At 42.9% G+C, this 21,244-nt stretch overlaps 3 protein-coding genes across 6 annotated transcripts; all 3 read right to left on the bottom strand.

Moving 5' to 3' along the window:
• Positions 1 to 630: 630 nt before the first annotated feature.
• Positions 631 to 3,481, bottom strand: s100s (S100 calcium binding protein S). Of its 4 annotated transcripts, none has more exons than XM_085395887.1 (4): positions 3,409 to 3,481; positions 2,061 to 2,107; positions 1,572 to 1,725; positions 631 to 1,379 (listed from the first exon to the last, which is right to left on the bottom strand). In XM_085395887.1, exons 2-4 carry the CDS (start codon positions 2,072 to 2,074, stop codon positions 1,191 to 1,193), a joined length of 357 nt encoding a protein of 118 aa, XP_085252013.1. In that variant the 5' UTR covers positions 2,075 to 2,107; positions 3,409 to 3,481; the 3' UTR covers positions 631 to 1,190. The 4 variants fall into 4 exon arrangements, with proteins under 4 accessions (XP_085252013.1, XP_085252014.1, XP_085252015.1 ...); XM_085395888.1 differs by having other exon boundaries at positions 2,057 to 2,107; positions 3,409 to 3,460; XM_085395889.1 differs by lacking the exon at positions 2,061 to 2,107 and having other exon boundaries at positions 3,409 to 3,458.
• Positions 3,482 to 5,162: 1,681 nt separating this feature from the next.
• s100u (S100 calcium binding protein U) lies at positions 5,163 to 16,707 on the bottom strand. Its single transcript, XM_085395499.1, has 3 exons — positions 16,552 to 16,707; positions 9,194 to 9,326; positions 5,163 to 8,863 (listed from the first exon to the last, which is right to left on the bottom strand). The coding sequence occupies exons 2-3, from the start codon at positions 9,311 to 9,313 to the stop codon at positions 8,342 to 8,344; spliced, it is 642 nt and encodes a 213-aa protein (XP_085251625.1). The 5' UTR covers positions 9,314 to 9,326; positions 16,552 to 16,707; the 3' UTR covers positions 5,163 to 8,341.
• Positions 16,708 to 18,184: 1,477 nt separating this feature from the next.
• s100a11 (S100 calcium binding protein A11) lies at positions 18,185 to 20,105 on the bottom strand. The gene is made up of 3 exons (XM_085395900.1): positions 19,956 to 20,105; positions 19,731 to 19,865; positions 18,185 to 18,516 (listed from the first exon to the last, which is right to left on the bottom strand). The coding sequence occupies exons 1-3, from the start codon at positions 20,079 to 20,081 to the stop codon at positions 18,382 to 18,384; spliced, it is 396 nt and encodes a 131-aa protein (XP_085252026.1). The 5' UTR covers positions 20,082 to 20,105; the 3' UTR covers positions 18,185 to 18,381.
• Positions 20,106 to 21,244: the final 1,139 nt, after the last annotated feature.

Below are 21,244 nucleotides of genomic sequence, written 5' to 3'. Positions count from 1 at the left end.
GCATTCCTCTGTGATTATACCACCACTTTCCAACTTACATACTTGACTGATGTATTTCATAAATTGGATCCATTCTCTGGCTTTGCTGTCCCTCTTTTCATTTACACACACACACACACACACACACACACACACACACACACACACACACACACACACACACACACACACACACACACACACACACACACACACACACAGGCATATGCACAAAAGCACTCATTATTTTGCCTCACACTCGCTCTTTTTCTTTCTCTCCTCCCTCTGTCTTCCTCTTTTGAAGAAGTTTTCTTTGCACTTCCAAGTCAAACATCTGGGTCAGCTTATATCTAGTGGAACAAGACTTGCAGGATATTGTTGGCAGGATGTGTGAGCCAGAGCAGTTTACTCTGTGGGAATCCCCAATATACAGATACACACAGACATGCATAAACACACACACACAGACAAGCAGTACTCACAAAATGTCAGTGCTTACACTCAACCACAGCCTCACAGTTTGCTGATATTCAACTCGACTTCCAGCTGCCACACGTGTGTGACAAATTATAGATTTGTACTTCTGCATTGTAAGAGTCCGCTTATATTTTCAAGTACGTGACACTGCAAACACCACGCTTAATATTTGGTTAAATGCCACGTTTAATATTTTGAAAAGATTACAAAAGCAAAAGAGAGGGGACAAATCATAAATATTTTCAAGACTGAGTACAATCTGGTATAATCTGTAACTTATTCTGTGACTAAATATATGTTGTCAAGTTATTCATGTGCAAGACATTCTCAAACATCCCCAAACTTCCTGTCTTTCCTGTGCCTTACTAAACCTAAGTGACTGCTGAATCTGAGTTAGAAGAAGCTGAAATTAACCCTGTCGTGTATATAAAACTAGCCACTGCTCTGAGAACAGTGCAACTAGCTCCGGATAAGCTGTGGTATGAGAAACAGTTGCAGAAGGAAAAACACTACTCCTCCTGAATGCTCTGTGTTCTGTGAAACCATAAACTAAAGCGCTGGACCTCTTCCCTCGTGTGTAGCTGTAGTGTTTACATATTGCATAAGATTTAAAAAAAAGAGAAGCCATTGCACGTCTGTCCTCTATCTCCTCTGCTGATTTACAGTTCTTTTACGCCCTCTCCATCTCACTTTTCTCGCCCCCCCCCCACCCCCCCTCCTTCTTTTGCAGTGTTTCAATCTTTCTTCTGCGCTGACTCGCCGTCTTTGGGTTTGTCGTCTGTTTTGAACTCCAGGAAGAAGTCGTTGCAGGCGACTGTGAGGGCGCCCATCAGAATGATGAACTCGGTGAAGTCCACCTCCCCGTCGTTGTTGGCGTCCAAGTCGTTCATCACCTTCTCAACTGCTTCATTATCTTTGGAGCTCTGTCAGTGTGGAACAGAGAGAGAGACAGGCTTAAGAATGTGTTAGGTGTCATGCACGTGCATCTGTGGGCATATATAACTGCACAGGCTTGTTTGTTCTTGTGCGTCTGAGGAGATGAGCCAATATCTTTACTTGCATCATGCATATTTGTAAACTGTATTAGTGTGTTAGTGTGCAAACCACATAATTACCCCTAAATAACTCCCCAGCTCCTCTAGTAGCAGCTCCTTCAGTTCGCCCCGGCTCAGAGTGTACTTGTCGCCTTCCTTCCCCGAATACTTGTGGAAGGTCTTTATGAGCATCTGCATGGCACTCTCCAGGTTGGAACTGGGCTCCTTGGACATGCTGGAAGGGGGATTCAAGTAAAGAGGTCAGACTCTGCCACATAATGCCCGCTCCAGCCCTAGCTGCATGTGCGGTCACATAGCAGTCAAGGGTGAAGCCACCTCCATAAGAGTGATAGTTGATGGATGGATAGATAGAAGGAAGCAAAGCAAAGCAGAGAGGTTTTTCCCTATTTCTAAGCATTGGGTTTAATAATGCTCTGCATGCATTGCAGAGTCTACTAAGGTCACTGTATGTGTGTGTGTGCAACCTTAGTAGGTTTTACGTTTCAGAGATGTGGATGAAAAGATGCAGGACAGCTTTGGGAAAGCTTTTTTTTGAACAATCTTACACACATTGTGTCCGGCATCGTGGAGCTTCTTGTGCTGGACTCGTGGAGAGACTGTGCACACACAGACACAGATAAGTCACTGTCAATGAAGCATGAGTGTGAAGGGTTTTCCAAAAACACAAACCCCAAAAACAACAACAACAACAACAACAACAACAACAACAACAACAAAAAAAGCACACGCTTCATTGTTCTTTGATCCTTGGGTTATCGGTGTTGTAAGCTGAATTGGTAATGCATGTACCAATTAACTCCACGGCATCAGCAATGAATGGTTTCGATGTAAACCACATCTCTCTATATGCTGATCGTGTAACAAGTCTTATCATTCAAATGGAAACCACAAGTGAAACATAACACTTGCCTGGTAATGACATTTAGAAACTAAGGGGGCAAGTAACCTGAGTTGCCAGCATATACACTAACTAGTGCATACAGATGAGGGACTTCAATTCCACTCTTGCCAAGATGCATTCAGCTTTTGGCCCAAAGTTTAAAGTTCAGGGACCTATTAACTGGAAAACAGTGTGCAGAGCTGTGCTGATGCTAATCCTTACCACACGTAACACCAAAGGGCACAATCAGTCTGCCATGCTCCCCTGTGCATGATTTATTAATTATCATCTCTGACATAAGGAGACAGGGATGTTAATGTCAGTCACCGGTTATTGCCTCTCGTCATGCTGCAGAGCATTGTACCAGAGAGGTCAGAGCTGCAGGCAGCACAGACAAAAGATGAGGCCAGTGGACACCAAAGCTGACTCACTGGAAAATCTATAGGGGTCACTGTCTCACTGACTGGCACAATACAAAAGGAAGCCATGGAGATGGAAATGCTATCAGTGACACAGTGAGTATAGTAATAATGCATATGTATGAAGTTATCTTAACGATGAAGCAATATCCGTATCGAGTGATGCATGGCGTTAAATATCTTGAGTTTAAAAAAAAGAAGATAATCAGCTTAATGGAACAAGACATGCTGAGACTAAAAGATTTGGTATGTCCAGTATGTTCAGTATATTATCTTTCCTACCAGTGCTCTGCTGCTCTGCCACAAATCCCTACTGGCTTCGCTTGTTTCCATATTTCACTGATGTGCAAATTTCCTGTCATGCTCCTCTCAAAGCTTGCACATCAGTGGAAAGCCAGCAGTGCTTTGTCCAGACAAAAAAAATCACCAACTGACTCACGCAGTTTGTTTTCCAAGTCTGCTGCTGAGTGCCCACTATCCGTTCTGCACTAACGGCATTTGAGTATTTACTTCGGCTGTGCAGCTGCTAAAACACTTTACAAAGAAACTTTCATCGGATACAGAGGAGAAAGTCCAAAATCCAAGCTATCCGTCTTACCTGAGTACTGATGGAGGGCCTCCTTTGTCTTTGAAGAGGTGCAGGGGACAGAGCCAAGGCGAAGATGGATGGGGAGAGAGTTTGCCAGTGGCTTAAATATCACCTGTACCTCTCCCTCCTCCTCCTTAAACCCCCCCCCCCCCCCACCCAACCCCCAACTCCTTCACCCACTTACGTATACTACTTCAGTTTCCTTTACATCTATCTCTCTCTGCGCAGGTGTTCAGCTCCCCTCCTTTCTTCATCACATATGCATACAGTCATGAAAAGGAATTTATGTAAAAACAGCCTCAGATGAACAGCGTGTGATATATTACACTGTAATATATTTAAGACTAAATCAAAATGCAGAGGCAGTGTGTAAAAAATTAAGTACACCCTATGATTCATTAGCTTATATAACCTGCCTTTAGCAGCAATAACTTGAAGCACTCGTTTTCTTTATAACTTTATCAGAGGAATTTTTCTTCTTGTCAGCGTTGCTTCAGTTCATTGAGGTTTGCCAGCACTCATTTACACACGGCTCTTTTAAGGTCCTGCCACAACATTTCAATCAGTTTGAGGTTGGGAAAGCTTTTTTTTGATCTGTCCATTGCAGAATCTTCATTCTTTTCTTTTCAGCCATTCTGTTGTAGATTTGCTGCTGTGCTTGTTGAATGACCCAGTTTGGGTTAAGCTTTTGCCGTCAGACAGATGGCCTCACATTTCACTCTAGTGTTCATGTTCATGGTGAAATTAATGACTGCAAGTTGCCCAGGTCCTGCACCTGCCAAACAAGCCTAAATCATCACCCCTCCACCACCGTGCAGGAGAGTTGATATGAGGTGTGCTTCATGGCTAAACATCTCCATTTTGGTCTCGTCTGTCCAAGGCTGTTTCGGAAGCCTTGGGATTTGTTCAGATGCAATTTTGCAAATCTAAGCTCTGCTGCAATGTTCATTTTAAAAGTTTTTTCTTGGAACCTCTTCCAAAATACCACGCTTTTTTTTAGTCTTTTCTAATTTCTAACATTTAACATGCTAACTGAAACCTGTAGAGTCTCCAGTGCAGCTCTTGGGTGTTTTGCAGAGTCTCTAAGCGTTGCATGGTCTGTCCTTTGGGTGAATTTGCTGGGCTGCCCATTCCTGGAACAATTGACAACTGTCTTTCCACCTATCTTTCTCACAGTAGAATGATGGACAAAAACTTGTTTGGGAATGGCAAAGTACCGCCTTCTGAGATTGAAGGGCAGCAACAAATGCTTCTTTAAGATCATTGCTCATGTCTTTCCTGCCAACACTTTCCTTCTTAATTTCTTTGGAAGCAGTAAGGGTGTATTTAGTTTTTCTCACTGATTCTGCATTTTGGCTTAATTTCTTTTGAATAAATGATGAAACTGTGTAATCTGTCATGTGCTGCTTTTCATCTGAGGTTGTATTAGAATACTTTTACTGACCACTACCATTAAATGATAGAAAAAGGATAGATAGATTTTTAGCTCATGTTACCCTTTAACTATTCAACAGAATTTCAGCTTCTTGTACTTTATGGATCTTCATCCAAATTGTGCTCAATCTCATGGCCACACTTGTGCAAAACACCCATGCAGTGATGTATTTACTTTCTTTACTTCACAGATTATGTTAACCTGTAAGTTGTGGTGCATCATCAGTCAGATGAGCTTCTACGTCACTGACTTTCAGGTATTTTACATCCTGATTTGTAAAAACCTTAACACCAACACCAGGATTTTTAATTGAACAATCTACAAAAACTTGTTATTGTCACAGTTTATTCAATGTTAGCCATTACACTTTACATAAAATTATCCAAAACGATACAGCGTTACATATGAAGTTAAAAAATCAGCATAATAAAGTTTACTGTACAGGTCAGTGGACCTGAATAAGTCCAACTGCTGTACTTGGCAGGACTGCATTAATGCACAGTGATAAAAGCCTGCACGGTCCCTGGGAACGGCCCCGTAATCACAAACATTATGACTCACACGTTCGTACACTCGTACGTGTATCACTTTGGAGATTCTTAACGCATGCTGTTATCTTCATCTTCTGTATCTCAGAATGAAAGAGATTCATTGTGTCGCAATGAAAACACGACGGCAAACAATCCCCACTGCAAATCTGCTGTGCTCAGTTCCAGCATGTTTTTAATCTACATGAGTTAAAGCTGGGTGGGGTTTGCACTAAGGGACAGAATAATAACACTGCCATTGCAAACAGTTTAAGCTCTCTGAAAGAGGCTGCAGCTCTCATAGGTCATCATCGCAGAGATTCAAATATTACCTTTGTTAGATGATGTGCAACCCAGGTATGCTCACTTCAAAAACACGGCATCTGCTGTTAGTGCAAGTTAAACAGGAAGCTGACTACAGCAATTTAAGAGATCATGGTTCTATTAGTCATAGGAAGTACCAGAATGTATTTGCAGTATAAAAATTATACGTATTTTATTAAAAGAAATCATAACGTAGTGTAAAAAGCCCCGATTGTTCAGTAAGTGTGTTAATAATAACTGCGGCGGGAAACGTAGCATACTGTGAGTATAAAGTCTGAGCAGAGTGTGTAAATGAGGTTATTTACAATGGGAGTGTCGCAGTGAGCCATGGCGGTCACATGACTCAAGGCTTATTTATCTTGCCCGTGTTGCTGTTGAGCGGTTTGCGGTGCCAGGTGCTCTAACAGTACATAAGGTACACATTTGGTCCGCTGCCCAAAATGTGTGTGCCTGAAGCACTTTGCAGCTGGTCTCACAGACCTGCAACACAGCAGGCCTGCAACACAAACCTTTTTGTTTTCATGGGTGCATTATTGATGATGAAACAATTTGCAAATCATTAAATTGTAATTAACAAATTGCATATAATGTGACAAAGAAGTACACTTTCAAGTTTATCTCCATAGTGGTCCAGATAAGAGTTATGTATAGGCTTAATAGTTAATTATAAAGAGGCCATGTAGAACTTAAATAATGGCCACAATAATGGTAATAAAATGGTAATACGTTTCCAAAAGCATGCAACATCTCATTATTAGCCTTTTGCAGAAGCTCACACATTGATGGCTCAGTATTCTTTTTTTCTTCTTCTTTTTTTTTTTTGCTTAAAAAAAAAAAAAGGCACAACCTCTGACAATGATACCTTTGACACTACCACCTCGTCTGATAGGCAGGTTCACTGGAGCCCGGGATTACTTTCATGTAATTGTTTGTGTCCCAGGGTGTGTTACCCATCAAATGCCTAATCCAGTAGTTTCCCAATGCCTAATGCCCAAGGATCCAGTTGCAGGTCAAACGGGGTCTTTAAACAGAATGAGAGTGTGACTGACAGACAAACACACAGGGATGAACAAACGGTGCCTAAACCAGCAAAAAAACAACAACCCCAAAACAAAACAAAGAAACAAAAAAAAAAAACCCCACCCACGACGATGAACAACTATAAGGAAAGCCTCCAAAACAGAGGTCAAGTCACTCCTCCTCTGTCCTGTGCTGCCAGTGATCACTCCTGATAATGAACCGCCCAACACCTAAGGGTTAAATAGGCAGGACTTGCTGTCTCAAATACACATAATACAGGCACTAATTTTTAAAAAGTGACACCTGTTAAGGCTGCTTGACTTCTTGGCTTTTAGTTATCATGTTCTTCTCTTCAACTTAGGTTACAAGAGCGTCTTTTCTGACCTGCCCCTCTAGTGACCAGCCCACTCATATGAGGCTCATCTGGGCTCCCCTTTGGCCACTTAATGGCCCTTTGGTGTGGATTCCAACCCTGAACCTTAATTATTTAGCCAAAGGTCACACCTGATCTTCCAGTTCCTAATTTATGGCAGACTAAAAGTGATGAGAATACGCTGCAGACACCAGATGAAGTTAACTTTTGCAGCACAGTGAGCCCGTGAAGCAGACTTGAAAGAGAAAGAAGAAGAAGGAGGTTTAAAGGAGGCCAATACCACAGTTAAGACAAGCTGAAGTAATGCAAAGCATCAGCAAAACACTTCTGTTTATTGTCATGCTCAATCAGAAATATAGCACGAGAATGTTAGTAAAAATGTACTGTCAGATTTTCATGCACCTAATGCAGGAACACTTTGACACATTCAGAAATACACTTTAAAGAGTCGGAAGAGAGGAAAAAAAGCACCCTAGGGTCTGTATGGAAAATCAATTATAGTTAAAGAGGAAAACAGCTACCCTCTTTTAGCACTAAATAACAGATATGATCAATGTATTTTGTTCTAAAAAGGTGCGAACAACTTATTAAACAAAAAAGTTGTTGTAAAATGTTATTTCTTATCTTTAGGGATGCTGGCAGATGTTTCGTGTTGTTATTTTTAGCCAAATCAAAGCTATCTAATGTATAGGAATTTTTGGCTATTAATCTCAAAAGCATATTTCCTAAAATGTCAAACTATTCCTTTAAGATGTAATTTACTTCTGTTTTATCAAGGACCCAAAGGACTGCATGGCACAACTGTGCAGGAAGCACAGGTTTGGGTTTAAGCTAAAGGTCTTGTTGGCAGTGGTGCGTTGGTCACGTGTGCAGCAAGGTTTTCACAGGGACACGGCATGCACGGGATAGCGTACGTCTGCATGCTATCATAGTATATTATCATAATGAGGTAAATGTGCTATATAGTGGGATGCACATGCTGTACATAAGAACATAGTGGTAACTAGTAGTACAAAGCAATAAACTGACAGTTATTATCTTATAAAAAGGAATATCTTGTTATTTTTTTAGAGCTGGTCTTGTAGTGTTTTAACTTTTCCCAATATTGCTTTATTTCAAAGTTCTGTGTTTGAAACATAAAAAAAAAATCATTAGTGGCTTTTCGATTTGTTTTAACATTGATAAGGCTGTGCTTTGTGTAGTGTTTTGAATGTGTGTAGTGTGATTTCTTTTCTTTTTTTGTTGTGAAGGATGAATTGTCCCCTATGAGGTCGCCTCCTCTGTCTTCTTTTCCACATCTTCCTTCACAGCAGCGGGGAGCTTGTCTGCAGTTTCCCCCACCTTTACCGTTTCCTCCACGTTTTCCTCCGCTTTTACAGCCGCTTCTCCTGCTTTTGCAGCTGTGGCAGACACAGCTGCTTCCTTTGCTGCCTCCGGCTGCGTCTGCCCCTCTGCCTTTGCTTCTACCTTTACTTCTGCCTTTGCGTCTGCATTTGCTTCTACCTTCACTTCAGCACTTGCTGCTGGCTTTGCCTCTTCGTTCGCCTCGGGCTTCGCTTCCTCGTTCGCGTTGGGCTTCTGAGCGTCCTTGTTGGGGACGCTTTGTGCCACTTGTGCAGATGCAGAATTCTGTGCAGGTTCCTCTTTGGCGAGCGAACGTTGCTCACTCAGCGAGCAGGCCACATAGCCGACTAGCTTCATGAACTCCTCAAAGCCAACCTTGCCATCTTGGTCGCTATCCAGCCCCTTACCCATGTTGTCTATCGCTTCTTTGCTGTCTGTGTCCTGAATAGTAGGCACATACAATCATGATGATTAGTAACTCTACCTCACCTCTTACTGGTCATATCACCGTACATGATTAGTAAATGGCCCTCTATCAGTAGCTCCGTTTACATTATAATGTTGATCCGTGTCATTTCATCATACCGGATCACTTTTCCCATGTACTGGCTGTATATTACAGCAACATTTGTTCACAGTTAACATTTCAAAAATCTGGACAGGTCAAGGCTGGCCAGGGCTAACACAACACCATTGTCTGCTTTTGTGGAAGATGATTACATAATCCAAATATAAGCAACAATTCTGAGATTTCAACAAAGATTTCCTAACCGTGAGGATGTTTCCCAGCTGGGATGAGACAAGGTTTTGGAATTCTTTCTTCCCTAGACTCTCCCTTCCTTTGGACGACTTCAGGAAGACCTTCACCATGGTCTGAATGGCACTCTCCATGACTTCTCTCTCTCTACAAAAGGGAGAGATAAAAACAATGATCATAGATAGATAGATACTTAGATGGTTATAATCACTGTTGCGTGCTGTTTGAGGGAAGTTGCATGGAGACAGTGTGGTTCAAGTGTGTTGCAGTAACAGGCACATGCAGTGGAAAATGAAACAGAGGATCTCCTCATTTCCATGCGCGTCCTTTTGTTTCAGGTGTTGAGCCTTGAGTTCCAATAAGGGAGGGATGGTGACGTGAGATAAGTGGAGAGTCTGATTGAGAGACAAGCTGTAACACACAATGGAAGTTCTGATCTTTGATAGGTCATCTGATCTACTGAAGCTACTGAGGGGACTGGGCTTCAGATTACCTAAGGGATTACCTAGTCCCTGTTTGCGCTTCTCTCCCGCCCCCCCCCCTCCCTCATTCTGTCTTGCTTTTGCTACCTTGCCAGCTGTACTTGCCTCTCTCTTACCTGCTACTGTCTCTTTCTTGTTTTCACTCTGTTACCCCCTTTCACGCTACCAAATGGGACAATTAGGCCTGCTGTGGATTATCACTCTTTCATTACACATCAGCAGCCAATTCCGATACATTAAAACCTTTGCAGATGTTTGGAGTCTGACAGAGAGACTATCAGGACCTTAGATCTTTACAAACTCGTTCATATAGTCTACAGGCATTTCCCCAAGTTTAACATGCCAATAGGTGACACATGTTCGCAGAAATTCCATTCATCGCTGCCTGTTGAAATCACTTAAGACAGGAATTTACAGGCCAGTTCCGAGTTAGTCTGCCCCAACGCAGAGAGAAGATATGTTTAAGGCAAACATATTGCATGTCAACTTCAGAATTCAAATGTAGCAGCGCAAAGTACAAAACAGAAACAAACTGTTCTTTGTTTCAACAAGGAAGCTGTCATGCAGAAAATTAACATCATTAGTTACTAAAGTCTGTGCACTTTACAACACCCACCTGAAGTTTATGGTGCTAGTGTTAGTTTCAGCATATGTTAATTAGCAGCAGGCTTTGACACCATAGAGTGTTTTAAATCTAACACTTGCAGCTGACCTACTGCTCTGTATCTGTCTGACCTTGTTGTGCCACAACAGAGCGCACAATATAACTGTTATGGTAAGGACTAACTCAAGGGTTCATGCAGCACCCTCTGGTGGTTGTGCCGTGTGTATTGTATGTTGCAGTTTGGCAATAAAGGGAGTCGCCACGATAAGACAGAGCTGTCCCAGTGTCGTTTATGGCGTTGCTATTAAAGTCACGAGAGCTACCAAAACATGGTGTCAGAAGTGCTCGGGAGAGAAGAAGAACATAACGGAACACGGAAACTTCCTCACCGGAGAGAACTCGCCCTGCAAGGTTGCAATAACAGCCACAGTAAGAGCTAAGCTAACAAATTAGCAAGAAGCGCTAACTAGCATCTCGCGACTAGCAACATGGCGGCCGCACCAGCAGCCTTTCAAGTATCACCGCCGTCGAAGTTTGATTTTTCAAAGCCGGAAGAGTGGCCGAAATGGATCCGACGCTTCGACAGGTTCAGGATAGCATCCGGACTCGAGCTACAATCGGACGAAAACCAGGTTAACACTCTGATATATACAATGGGCGATGAAGCTGAAGACGTGATCACCTCGTTGAACCTGACCGAAGAGGAGGCGAGTGAGTACCACACTCTCAAAGACAAACTCGAGGCACACTTTGTAGTCAGAAGAAATGTTATCTTTGAACGTGCAAAGTTCAACCAAAGGCAGCAAGAAGCAGGAGAGACTGCAGACGGGTTTATTACATCCCTATATGCCTTGGCTGAGCATTGTGGCTACGGGGCGCGGCACAGTGAAATGATAAGAGACAGACTCGTTGTCGGAATAAGAGACAAGAGACTCTCGGAGCAACTACAAATGGATACGGAGCTCACATTAGAAAAAGCAGTGATACGGATTCGCCAAAGTGAACTTGTTAAGAAACAACAGGATCTTCTTAAAAACAACTTCAAGCAGGAGAATCTTTGCAACGTGGACATCGTTAAAGCAAAAACGAAACACTTCAAACCACGAAAGACTGTACCACAAACCACGGAGAGGAATGTGAAAAGCCAATGCAACCGATGTGGAAAGACACCCTTTCACAGCAAACACCAGTGCCCAGCCAGAGAGGTACTCTGCAATCAGTGCAAAAAGAAAGGTCACTACGCAAGAGTATGTAGGTCTGGGGCAGTGGGAGAAATACGTGCAGCGGGTGGTAACAGAGAAGAAAGAGAAATAGCATTTCTGGGAACGGTAGCCTCAGATAGAACAGAGGATGCGTGGTTGACTAAAGTAAAAGTTAACAATGCAGACTGCTGGCTAAAAATTGATACAGGAGCAGACGTAACCGTCTTGCCTGAAAAAGAGTACAACACTCTAGCACAAAAACCGCAGCTGCAACCCACAGATCTGAAACTATATGGGGTGGGAATGTCTCCATTAACAGTTAGAGGGAAATTTACTGCTAACTTGAGCACTCCAAGCAAAGCTACAGTACAGCCTGTGTATGTAGTAGCAGACCTGACACAAGGATTACTAAGCCGCATAGCGAGCGTAGCACTCGGGTTAGTGGCTAGAATAGAAACTGTGTCACTCACTTCAGTAGAAACAGTGAAGCAGCAGTTTCCAACACTATTCAGTGGGTTAGGCCGGATGGCGGGGGAATACAAAATTGAGCTTAAAGCAGACGCCAAACCGTTTGCCCTGTCAACTCCAAGAAGAGTCCCGCTTCCCCTGTTACCCAAAGTCAAAAGAGAGCTTGCTCGGATGGAAGAGTTAGGTGTAATCTCCAGAGTAGAGCAGCCTACCGACTGGTGTGCAGGAATGGTTCCAGTACCTAAACCAAACAGAGATGAAGTGCGTGTGTGCGTGGACTTGACCAAACTAAATAATTCTGTGAAAAGAGAAAGACACATGTTGCCATCAGTTGAGCACACCCTAGGACAGCTAGAGGGCGCAAAGTTGTTCTCAAAACTCGACGCTAACTCAGGGTTTTGGCAAATACCTTTGTCCAAACAGTCAGCTCTTCTCACAACCTTCATCACGCCATTCGGAAGGTTCTGTTTTAATAGACTTTGTTTTGGCATATCTTCGGCCCCCGAACACTTCCAAAAACGAATGTCTCAGCTTTTAGAGGGGCTGGAAGGAGTCGTCTGCCAGATGGATGACATTCTGGTTTATGCTGACACACAAATCCAGCACGACAAGAGACTGATCGCAGTCCTGGAACGGCTCACAAAAGCTGGGGTGACATTGAAAAGTGAGAAGTGTGAGTTTGCAAAGACCTCAATCAAGTTCCTCGGACAGATCATCGATGCTGCAGGAGTCAAAGCAGACCCGGAGAAAGTGAAAGCAGTCAGCAACATGGAAGCGCCCACGGATGTGGGTGGAGTGAGACGATTCCTAGGAATGGTTAATCATCTAGGCAAGTACCTTCCCCACTTAGCAGAGAAAACACAGCCGTTGAGAGAACTACTCAGTACCAAAAACATGTGGTGTTGGAGTGAGGCTCAACAAACAGCATTTGACAACATTAAGGCAGAACTGAGTGAACCACCGAACTTGGCACTCTACAACCCCAAAGCACAAACAACAGTATCAGCTGATGCATCCTCCTATGGACTAGGAGCGGTGCTACTTCAGAAACAAGAGGATGACGCAACCAAACCAGTGGCCTTCGCTTCAAGAGCATTAACCCCCACGGAACAGAGGTACGCTCAAATAGAGAAGGAAGCGTTAGCCATAACCTGGGCATGTGAGCGATTCTCTGATTTTCTTATAGGCATTGAGTTCCATGTTGAGACAGATCACAAGCCTTTAGTACCACTTTTGGGCTCCAAGAACTTAGACGAACTGCCACCACGAGTACAAAGACTGAGAATGAGATTAATGCGGTACTCTTTCACCATCTCACATGTCCCAGGCAAACACATCGCAACTGCAGACGTGCTGTCCAGAGCACCAGAAAAAACTGTTTGTGACGAGACATTAAGAGACGAAATGAACCTGTATGCACATCAGGTGATTTCAGGTCTTCCTGCAACAGAGGAGAGACTACAACAAATAAGAGAGCAGCAAGACAAAGACGAAACACTAAAACAAATCAAACTCTACTGCAAGAATGGCTGGCCGGACAAACTCAAAATACCAGGTCCATGTTTCCCATACCACCAGCATGCAGGGGACCTGACTGTTGAAGATGAACTTCTCCTAAAAGGTATGCGTATAGTTATCCCAAAAATATTACAAAAAGATGTTTTGACACGACTGCACACAGGTCACCAGGGCATTGTAAAGTCTAGGGAACGAGCCAAGCAGTCGGTATGGTGGCCAGGACTGAGCTCTCAACTACAACAGCTGGTAGCAGAATGTGAGACGTGTGCAAAGGTGAGACAGCAACCCAGAGAAACACTCATGCCAACTGAGTTTCCTACACGGCCGTGGGAGTTAGTTGGTGCTGATCTTTTTGAGTGGAGTAACAGCCAGTATTTGGTTGCAGTGGACTATTTCTCACGATACATAGAAATAGCTAAGCTGTCCTCTACCACATCAGCAGCAGTGATTGACCACTTAAAGTCCATATTCGCACGCCACGGCATTCCAACAGAGTTAAGGTCGGATAACGGTCCACAATTCTCCTCAGAACATTTCCAAAAGTTTGCTTCAGGGTGGGGCTTTGCCCACACCACTTCCAGCCCGAGATTCCCTCAGAGCAATGGTGAGGCTGAAAGAGCAGTGAGAACAGTAAAGAGCCTTCTACAGAAAGAAGGAGACCCATATCTTGCTCTCATGGCATATCGCGCCACACCACTTGCCAATGGACATAGCCCTGCAGAGCTTCTGATGGGGAGGAAACTTCGTACCACAGTTCCCATACTTCCATCCTGCCTCAACCCAGGCTGGACAAACATCACTAAACTGAGAGAGAGAGAAGGGAAGGAGAGAGAAAAACAGTGGAAATGGTTCAACAACAGACACAGAGCACAAGACCTCACAGGACTACACCCAGGAGATCAAGTCTGGATAACAGACATGAAAACAAATGGAACTATATCAGGCAGAGCAGAGACGCCGCGTTCTTACCTTGTTGAGACCCCGAGAGGACTTCTACGTCGAAACAGGAGCCATCTCATCACACTAAAAGAGACCAAGACGGAACCGACAGAACAGCAAATCCCTGTCATACCAGAAGACAGCAGCAGCCCGGTTTCGAACCAGGCACAGCAGTGTCTTACACCACCGAATGACCGGATTACTGAAAAAAGATATCCCACCAGAGACAGAAACCCACCGAGGTACCTTAAAGACTTTGAAGTAGGTAGTAGGTACTCTCGAGCACCTGAGTGACCAGCCAGGGGCAGAATAATCCCCTCACTCAGCGGAAGGATTGGGAAGTCTACCCCACCTTCATAGTTGGATAAGTTCACACAGTTAAATAAAATAATTGTTATAAAGTGGAAACAATAAATGTCCGTTACAGAATAAAAGTTAACGTAACAGCATTGAAATATTCAGCTACAAGTTAAGTTGCAGTGAATGTAGTGTTGACATAAATGTGGATTAGCACAGGAAACATTATGGTTATAATGTACTCAGAAAGGGGGATGTTATGGTAAGGACTAACTCAAGGGTTCATGCAGCACCCTCTGGTGGTTGTGCCGTGTGTATTGTATGTTGCAGTTTGGCAATAAAGGGAGTCGCCACGAGAAGACAGAGCTGTCCCAGTGTCGTTTATGGCGTTGCTATTAAAGTCACGAGAGCTACCAAAACAATAACCACACGTTTGCATGCAGGCGAGTGAGCACATCTCTGATCGTCAAAACAGCTGTCACTGAACAATAGTGGCCTAATAAAGTTACAAACAAGTGTGTGTGTGTGTGCGTAAGTATTTTCAAGGAAAGTTAGTTTCACCAGTTTTAAACTGCCCAGCTATGGATGAAGAAATCGACTGTTAATTTCTTGTTATGCTAAAACAAACAAACTCGGGCCTTTTAGGAACTTTAGGGGACTTCTTCCTCCGCTGGTGACACACCCTCCACAGCCTGAATGCACAAGAGCCTTAACTGCGTCCTACTCAAAATACATTTCTTCTATTTACAGCCTGACATTTCTTTCATTTCTCACATTCATTGTTCACCTACGACCTGCCGTAAGTCAGTATTGCTTGAATAGCTTCTAAAAGCGCGCACGATTTTAAACAAATATCCCACGTCAGAGCTTCACCTTGTTGGACTCGGGAGAGAAGGCACATTAATCCCCGCTATTTGCCTTAAAGGCCCCAAAACTACTGCGCAAATAATTAAATATGCAGGCCTACAACCAGAGGTTTCCCATTTCCCTCCAGAGCCCAGAGAGGATTGAGTATTGCGTTTCCAAACGGGCGAATGTGATACGGTAGGTGCGCAGAGTAATGACAATACTACCGCTAGTGTGGCATTAAATATTGAGAGAGGAACAAGTTAGGTTGTGGCTGTAAAATACAGCGCGCAGTCATTGTCTTTCTTCCAAGTTTGCAAATACAGAAAACTCAGACAATGTTGAATCCACATCGTCCACAAGCATGACGCTTTTTTCCAGGACTCATCCCAAATACCACAAGTAGACTAGTTTTAAATGTTTAAGCCAAAACAAATAAAATTGTCACAAGTGACAGACACAGCTATACAAAACTCCACTCAGCAAGACAAACTGCCGCCTTCACGGGCCTCTCGATTAAAAGCATATTGTGCGCAAAGGTGTAAAAACCGGCACCAAAAATCGCTCAAAAATGCATTTTTACGCGCGACCCGGATGCCTGGTTGATGTGTCACGTTAAAGCCCAATACTGTCACTCAGAGTTACTTTAATTTTTTGTGCCATTTGGCAAAATGGTCGGCATCTGCCTTAATCATATCAAATATATTTTCCAAGAAAAGGAGCTCATGCTTCAACTCCACACAGTTTGTAAAAGCTAAAATGTAAACGCACATGAAAGCAAAACAGCCACTAACTATAATGATTTACTTTTTTTTTTTTATGGAAGTGCAACGTGAACTCAAAACTTCGGTAGAGTCGAGTCATTGAAACCGTCCCGCAGTCAGACAGCGGCCAAATTTCATGGGATGGCTCTTGCGAGAGTTTATCGAAACGTGGCAAAAAAACCCGATGAGCAAATAAGCTGCATACACGGAGGAGATCACTAAAATAAGCCAAAAAATACCCTTTTAACTCACCGTTTACAGCCTGCGGGACAAGAGAAGTATACAAATGTGCGCAAATTTGAGTTTCTGCCCTCTTCTCCACCTTTCTACGCTGCTTTGCGCCCAGAGAACTTGCCAAACTAGTAGGACTGCAGAATCTCTTCCGTGATTTAGGGTTTTTTTTTTCTGTCCTTAAAACTTTTCCCCCTTCACAAGTCAGAGGGCGTGTACCTGGAAGAGAGAGAGAGCGGAGAATTGGGAATGTGCAAGAGCGCGACCCCAACTTTCGTGAAAAGGGAGTGAAAGTGTATCGAAACACTTATACTCGGTTTTTATTGGAATTATCTTTGGCTCTCGAGCCAGCTGTTTCACGTCATGTGTGATTTGTTCAGTTTCACGCCAACTAGGCAGGCTTGTGGCTTGGAGCGGCTTCATCTGCTGGGACGAGGAGACAGGGCGGGTGGGATTACTTCATCTGCACACAGCTCAGGCGTTTCCCAAAGTATTTCACTCACTAAAAGTAAAGAAAAAGCATAGCGATACCCCAGAATCTTGCAAAATTTTGCGGGAGGATGTGTCTTAAATAAAACAGACACACATCTGTACGTCTCCCAGATAGCAAGTAAACATTGAAACAATGAATAACACACAAATTGGCACAATTTTACGCACCCACTTTCTTTGACGGAAATAAAAATGTAATAAATAAATAAATACTTTTTAACTCTTTTAAACTAACAGAATAGGATAAAACTTATATTAGGCTGAAAATAATGGCCTGTCTCTTTTTCCTGCTGACACTTTGGAAATGTGAGGGTGAGGCGAAGGACTCTACTGAACATACTGCAGGAAAGCTAATGTGGGTGGCAAATATGGTTGAAGAGGTAAAGCAGTCTTTCCAGATCCCCGAAAGAGCTTTTGAGACTTTGAAATTTTGAATTTATGCCACAGATTATCTCTTACTAAATATCCCCCGCTCTGTGCTGATAAGTTCTAAAGAAGCCTTCACATTAATGCTATCTGGTAACGCTCTGGACTTCAAACCAAAGGGAGTTGGTCATACAGACAATTCATTTGTGTGTTCCAACTTCATTTTGTCTATCACTTTGGAGTTGATGACTCATTGCATCATTCCTCCCACACTGGCACCTCAATCTGTGTAACTTGGATACAAAGGTCACATTTATTAATCAGTTAAAGATCATTGTTCTCCAAATCAGTTAGCATAACCTCCTTGTGTCTCTCTGGCAAAATTAAAACAGGCCTATAGGCTATAAAACAGCTGGGGAGCTCGCCAACACACATAACTCTGTCTAGACATTGGAATTAATACAAAGTGACCGTAACACTAAGAACTGCCAGCTGAAGAGGCACATTGCAATTAAACTGCACAAGCAAAATATAATAGAATGATTTTGCAGACTACTGAGGCCACACTGATGGACAGCAAAGGCTAAGCTATGCTTTTACATCATCCCTGCTTAATGCTTGGACAAGCAGCTTTGTACAGGTATTATAAAGCACTATGCAACAAGATATTGTCTGGATGGTGTAGTTGTAATAGTGGTAATGCATACTGGATTACAGCCCCCTAAATCAGGGTTGTAATACAATGTGGGTGGTTGGACATCATATAATATAGTGAATGAATGACAGGAGGCAGTGCTGGTTGTTGTTGGTGGTTTAAGACAATCAAGCCTTTAATTCATAGTTTTCTGTATTCAACAAATGGTTAACTGAAGAGTGGCACCAGCAGGGTGACAAAAGAATTCAAACGGTCTTGAACTCAAAAGCATAAACTGAGACGATTGGCGTTGCACAATCAGCTCACTTTCAGTCTCGATTGACAGAAAGCGACGAGCTCTACTGACTGAAGCCTCCCTGCTTGCTCGCCAGTTTTCCGATCAGCTGCCAGAACTCGGAGAAAGTCAGCTCCCCGTCGTTGTTTTCATCCAGTGAGCCCATGAGCTGGTCGATGACAGCGGGATCACTGGCATTCTGCAGAGGGTGATCACAAAGAACAGTTCAGGATCAATACAATATAATGATCTCAGATGCAGTATCATCTACTTTGAAACACTGTCCTGCCACCTAATGGTTGAATGAAGTAACAAAAACACCCGAAAAGCATTTGTAGGCACACTCACAACGTTTCTTGATCATGGGGAAAACAGCTATGAAAAGAGCTCAAGCCCTGTAAGTTACTATGGCCATTGGGCTATAAAACACATTAAATTACTACATTATACATGCAGCAGAAGTGTTTTTCTTGATATTGTACAGTTTATAATTAATTTCATTCCACTTTCACACCGATACAATCCCAAATTACAAGATTACACTCCTTACAAGAATCAGCTGACCACGGTTTGATCAATTAATAATTTTGTTATAATCAAATAAATGTATTGACAATTTTTCAATTCCACTGTAAATACAAAATCAGACATTACCTTATGATGCAGATGGTGATTTTGTATAAAATGTTATTATCAGAATCAGAATCAGAGAAACACATTAAGTGAAGTTAAAAAAAAAGAATTATGTCACATGATGTACAGTCACACGTTGCATGTAGAATTAAAATGCACAGTATTAGAATTTGATAGCAAAATTATAGTAATATATGTTACACACACAAGTGTTGAATTTTTACATGCAAAGTGTGTATCGTGTTGTATAGAGTACACGTGATACAACATGATGAGGGAGGATTTTTCTGATTGGCTGCCAAGGGCGTAATCTTAATATTTGTCCACAGTGCTCAGCATCTTTAAAAATGTCTGGTGCCAAAAACAGATTTGCTACTTAAATACCAATGGAGATACAGCCCTACCAGTGGAACAACAAAGAGCGACACGGCTCCAAACGCTGGGGTGGTTGTGGTGGTTCAGGAGGTAGCGCGGGTCGTCTACCAATCGGAGCGTTGATGGTTCAATCTCTGGTTACTCCAGCTTGCATGTCGAAGTATCCTTCGGTAATATGTTAACCTCAATGCGTGCAGTGTGAATGTGTGTGCATGTGTGAATGTCATACAAGGTGCTTAAGTATAGAAAGGTGCATGTATGTTTGGGTGAATGCTCAGAGTAGAAAAAAATGTGCATTTGCCAAACAGATCAATGCCACAGTTACAGTTTCTTTAATATCTGTGTGTAGGCTGCTCAGGGACACAAATAACAAGGAAAAGAGGAAGAACAACTTAAGAGTCGCACCTTGACATAGTTGGGCAGCTGAGAAGCCACCAGGTGTTGGAACTCATCCTTACTCAGGGTGCTGGAGGATCCGTCTTTCCCAGCATATGTCTTGAACTGGGTGACAAGGGTTGAGATAGCAGCTTCCATGATGACCTGCGAAATAAACAAGTAGAGTGAATGTATTTCTCACACAAGAGCTTAAAAAAAGAAATGCAGTAGGAAAGAAAAAAGCATCCGTCTTACTTTCTGTGTCTGCAGTGCGGTGTGTCGCAATAAGTACCGAGAACCTTGTCCCTTGACTGTGACCATCACCTCTCCAAATATATACGCTTCATCTTCACGACTGATGCAAACATCAGCGGAAAACATTAAACCGTTCCCACTTCTCCCCCAGCCAGCAGGCTGCCCTTATCTGCCTGATTCCACTTCTCTGGAGACAGATGTCAAAACAAAGCACACACACACACACACACACACACACACACACACACACACACACACACACACACACACACACACACACACAGAGAGAACAGAAAACAGCCATTCTGCCCTACAAAGGGCAAAACTGTACTAACGATAGCACAAAACCCATTTCAGTTTGCAGAGCAAGGCATTTAGTGGTAGCATCAGGCCATTCTTATCAAGTGACCGAATCATGCATACCTAAGCAGTAATTAGTTTATACAAAACATGACTCAAATAATATGGTACAAACACACAGTGTCATGTGCGAGCCTTTCCAACTGCACTAAGCTGATTAAACTTCTGAAAAAAGATTAAAACAGCATTTAAACTTTAGACATTTTATCTTTTTCCCCCTCAGCATTTTACTTGTCTTTCACTTCCTCAGGATTGTCTCAATGTTTTATAGCTGAAAATCGGTCTGCGCTTTAATGACCCTTCCAGTCATCCTTTTCATTTAAATGAGATCACGTCTCCACGATGGACATGTAAAGAGGACCCAACTCGGAAGGAAGCACAAATGTACTGAAACATTTCTATAATGACTGGTATGTAGAATTTAAAGAATGGTAAGCTTTCACTGTGCGTGTCAGGTCTGCGACTGTCGTATCAGCGTGAGCAAAGTGCGTTCGTGCCTGTGAACGTGTAGCTGTTGAGTATTTTTTCTGGGTGTAAATGTTTCAGTTTGCAATCACAGCTGTGATGATAGATGCCTGTCGTGCCAACACTTTCACTTCACACTCAGAATGAGTCAGATATCGTGCACACACGGCATCTAAAGACTTCCAGTAAGCTGCGTATCTGGCGTTACGTTTTTCGGTACAATTTCAAAAATGCTCACAGGTCACACTGATACTGATACTTATCACTGTGACAAATACTAGGGATATAGGCAGCAATAGTTGTACACCGTATAGACATAAGCACTGTGCCACCAACAGGAGCTGTTCACCCATGGAAACCCATGCAGTGAAACTGCTGCCACACAGTTTTTGTGCTCATGCTAACGCCAGAGGATGTTGTAACTTTATGCAGAGTGCCACTTTGTGGATGAGTTACTGTTGTAC

Source organism: Rhamphochromis longiceps, linkage group LG22 (genome assembly GCF_057381845.1).
Source record: "Rhamphochromis longiceps isolate RC_006_pf linkage group LG22, R_longiceps_female_GT1.1, whole genome shotgun sequence".
Taxonomy (NCBI): Eukaryota; Metazoa; Chordata; class Actinopteri; order Cichliformes; family Cichlidae; genus Rhamphochromis; species Rhamphochromis longiceps.
The sequence above is the reverse complement of the archived record's forward strand: the minus strand, read 5'-3'. Positions and strand labels throughout refer to the sequence as shown.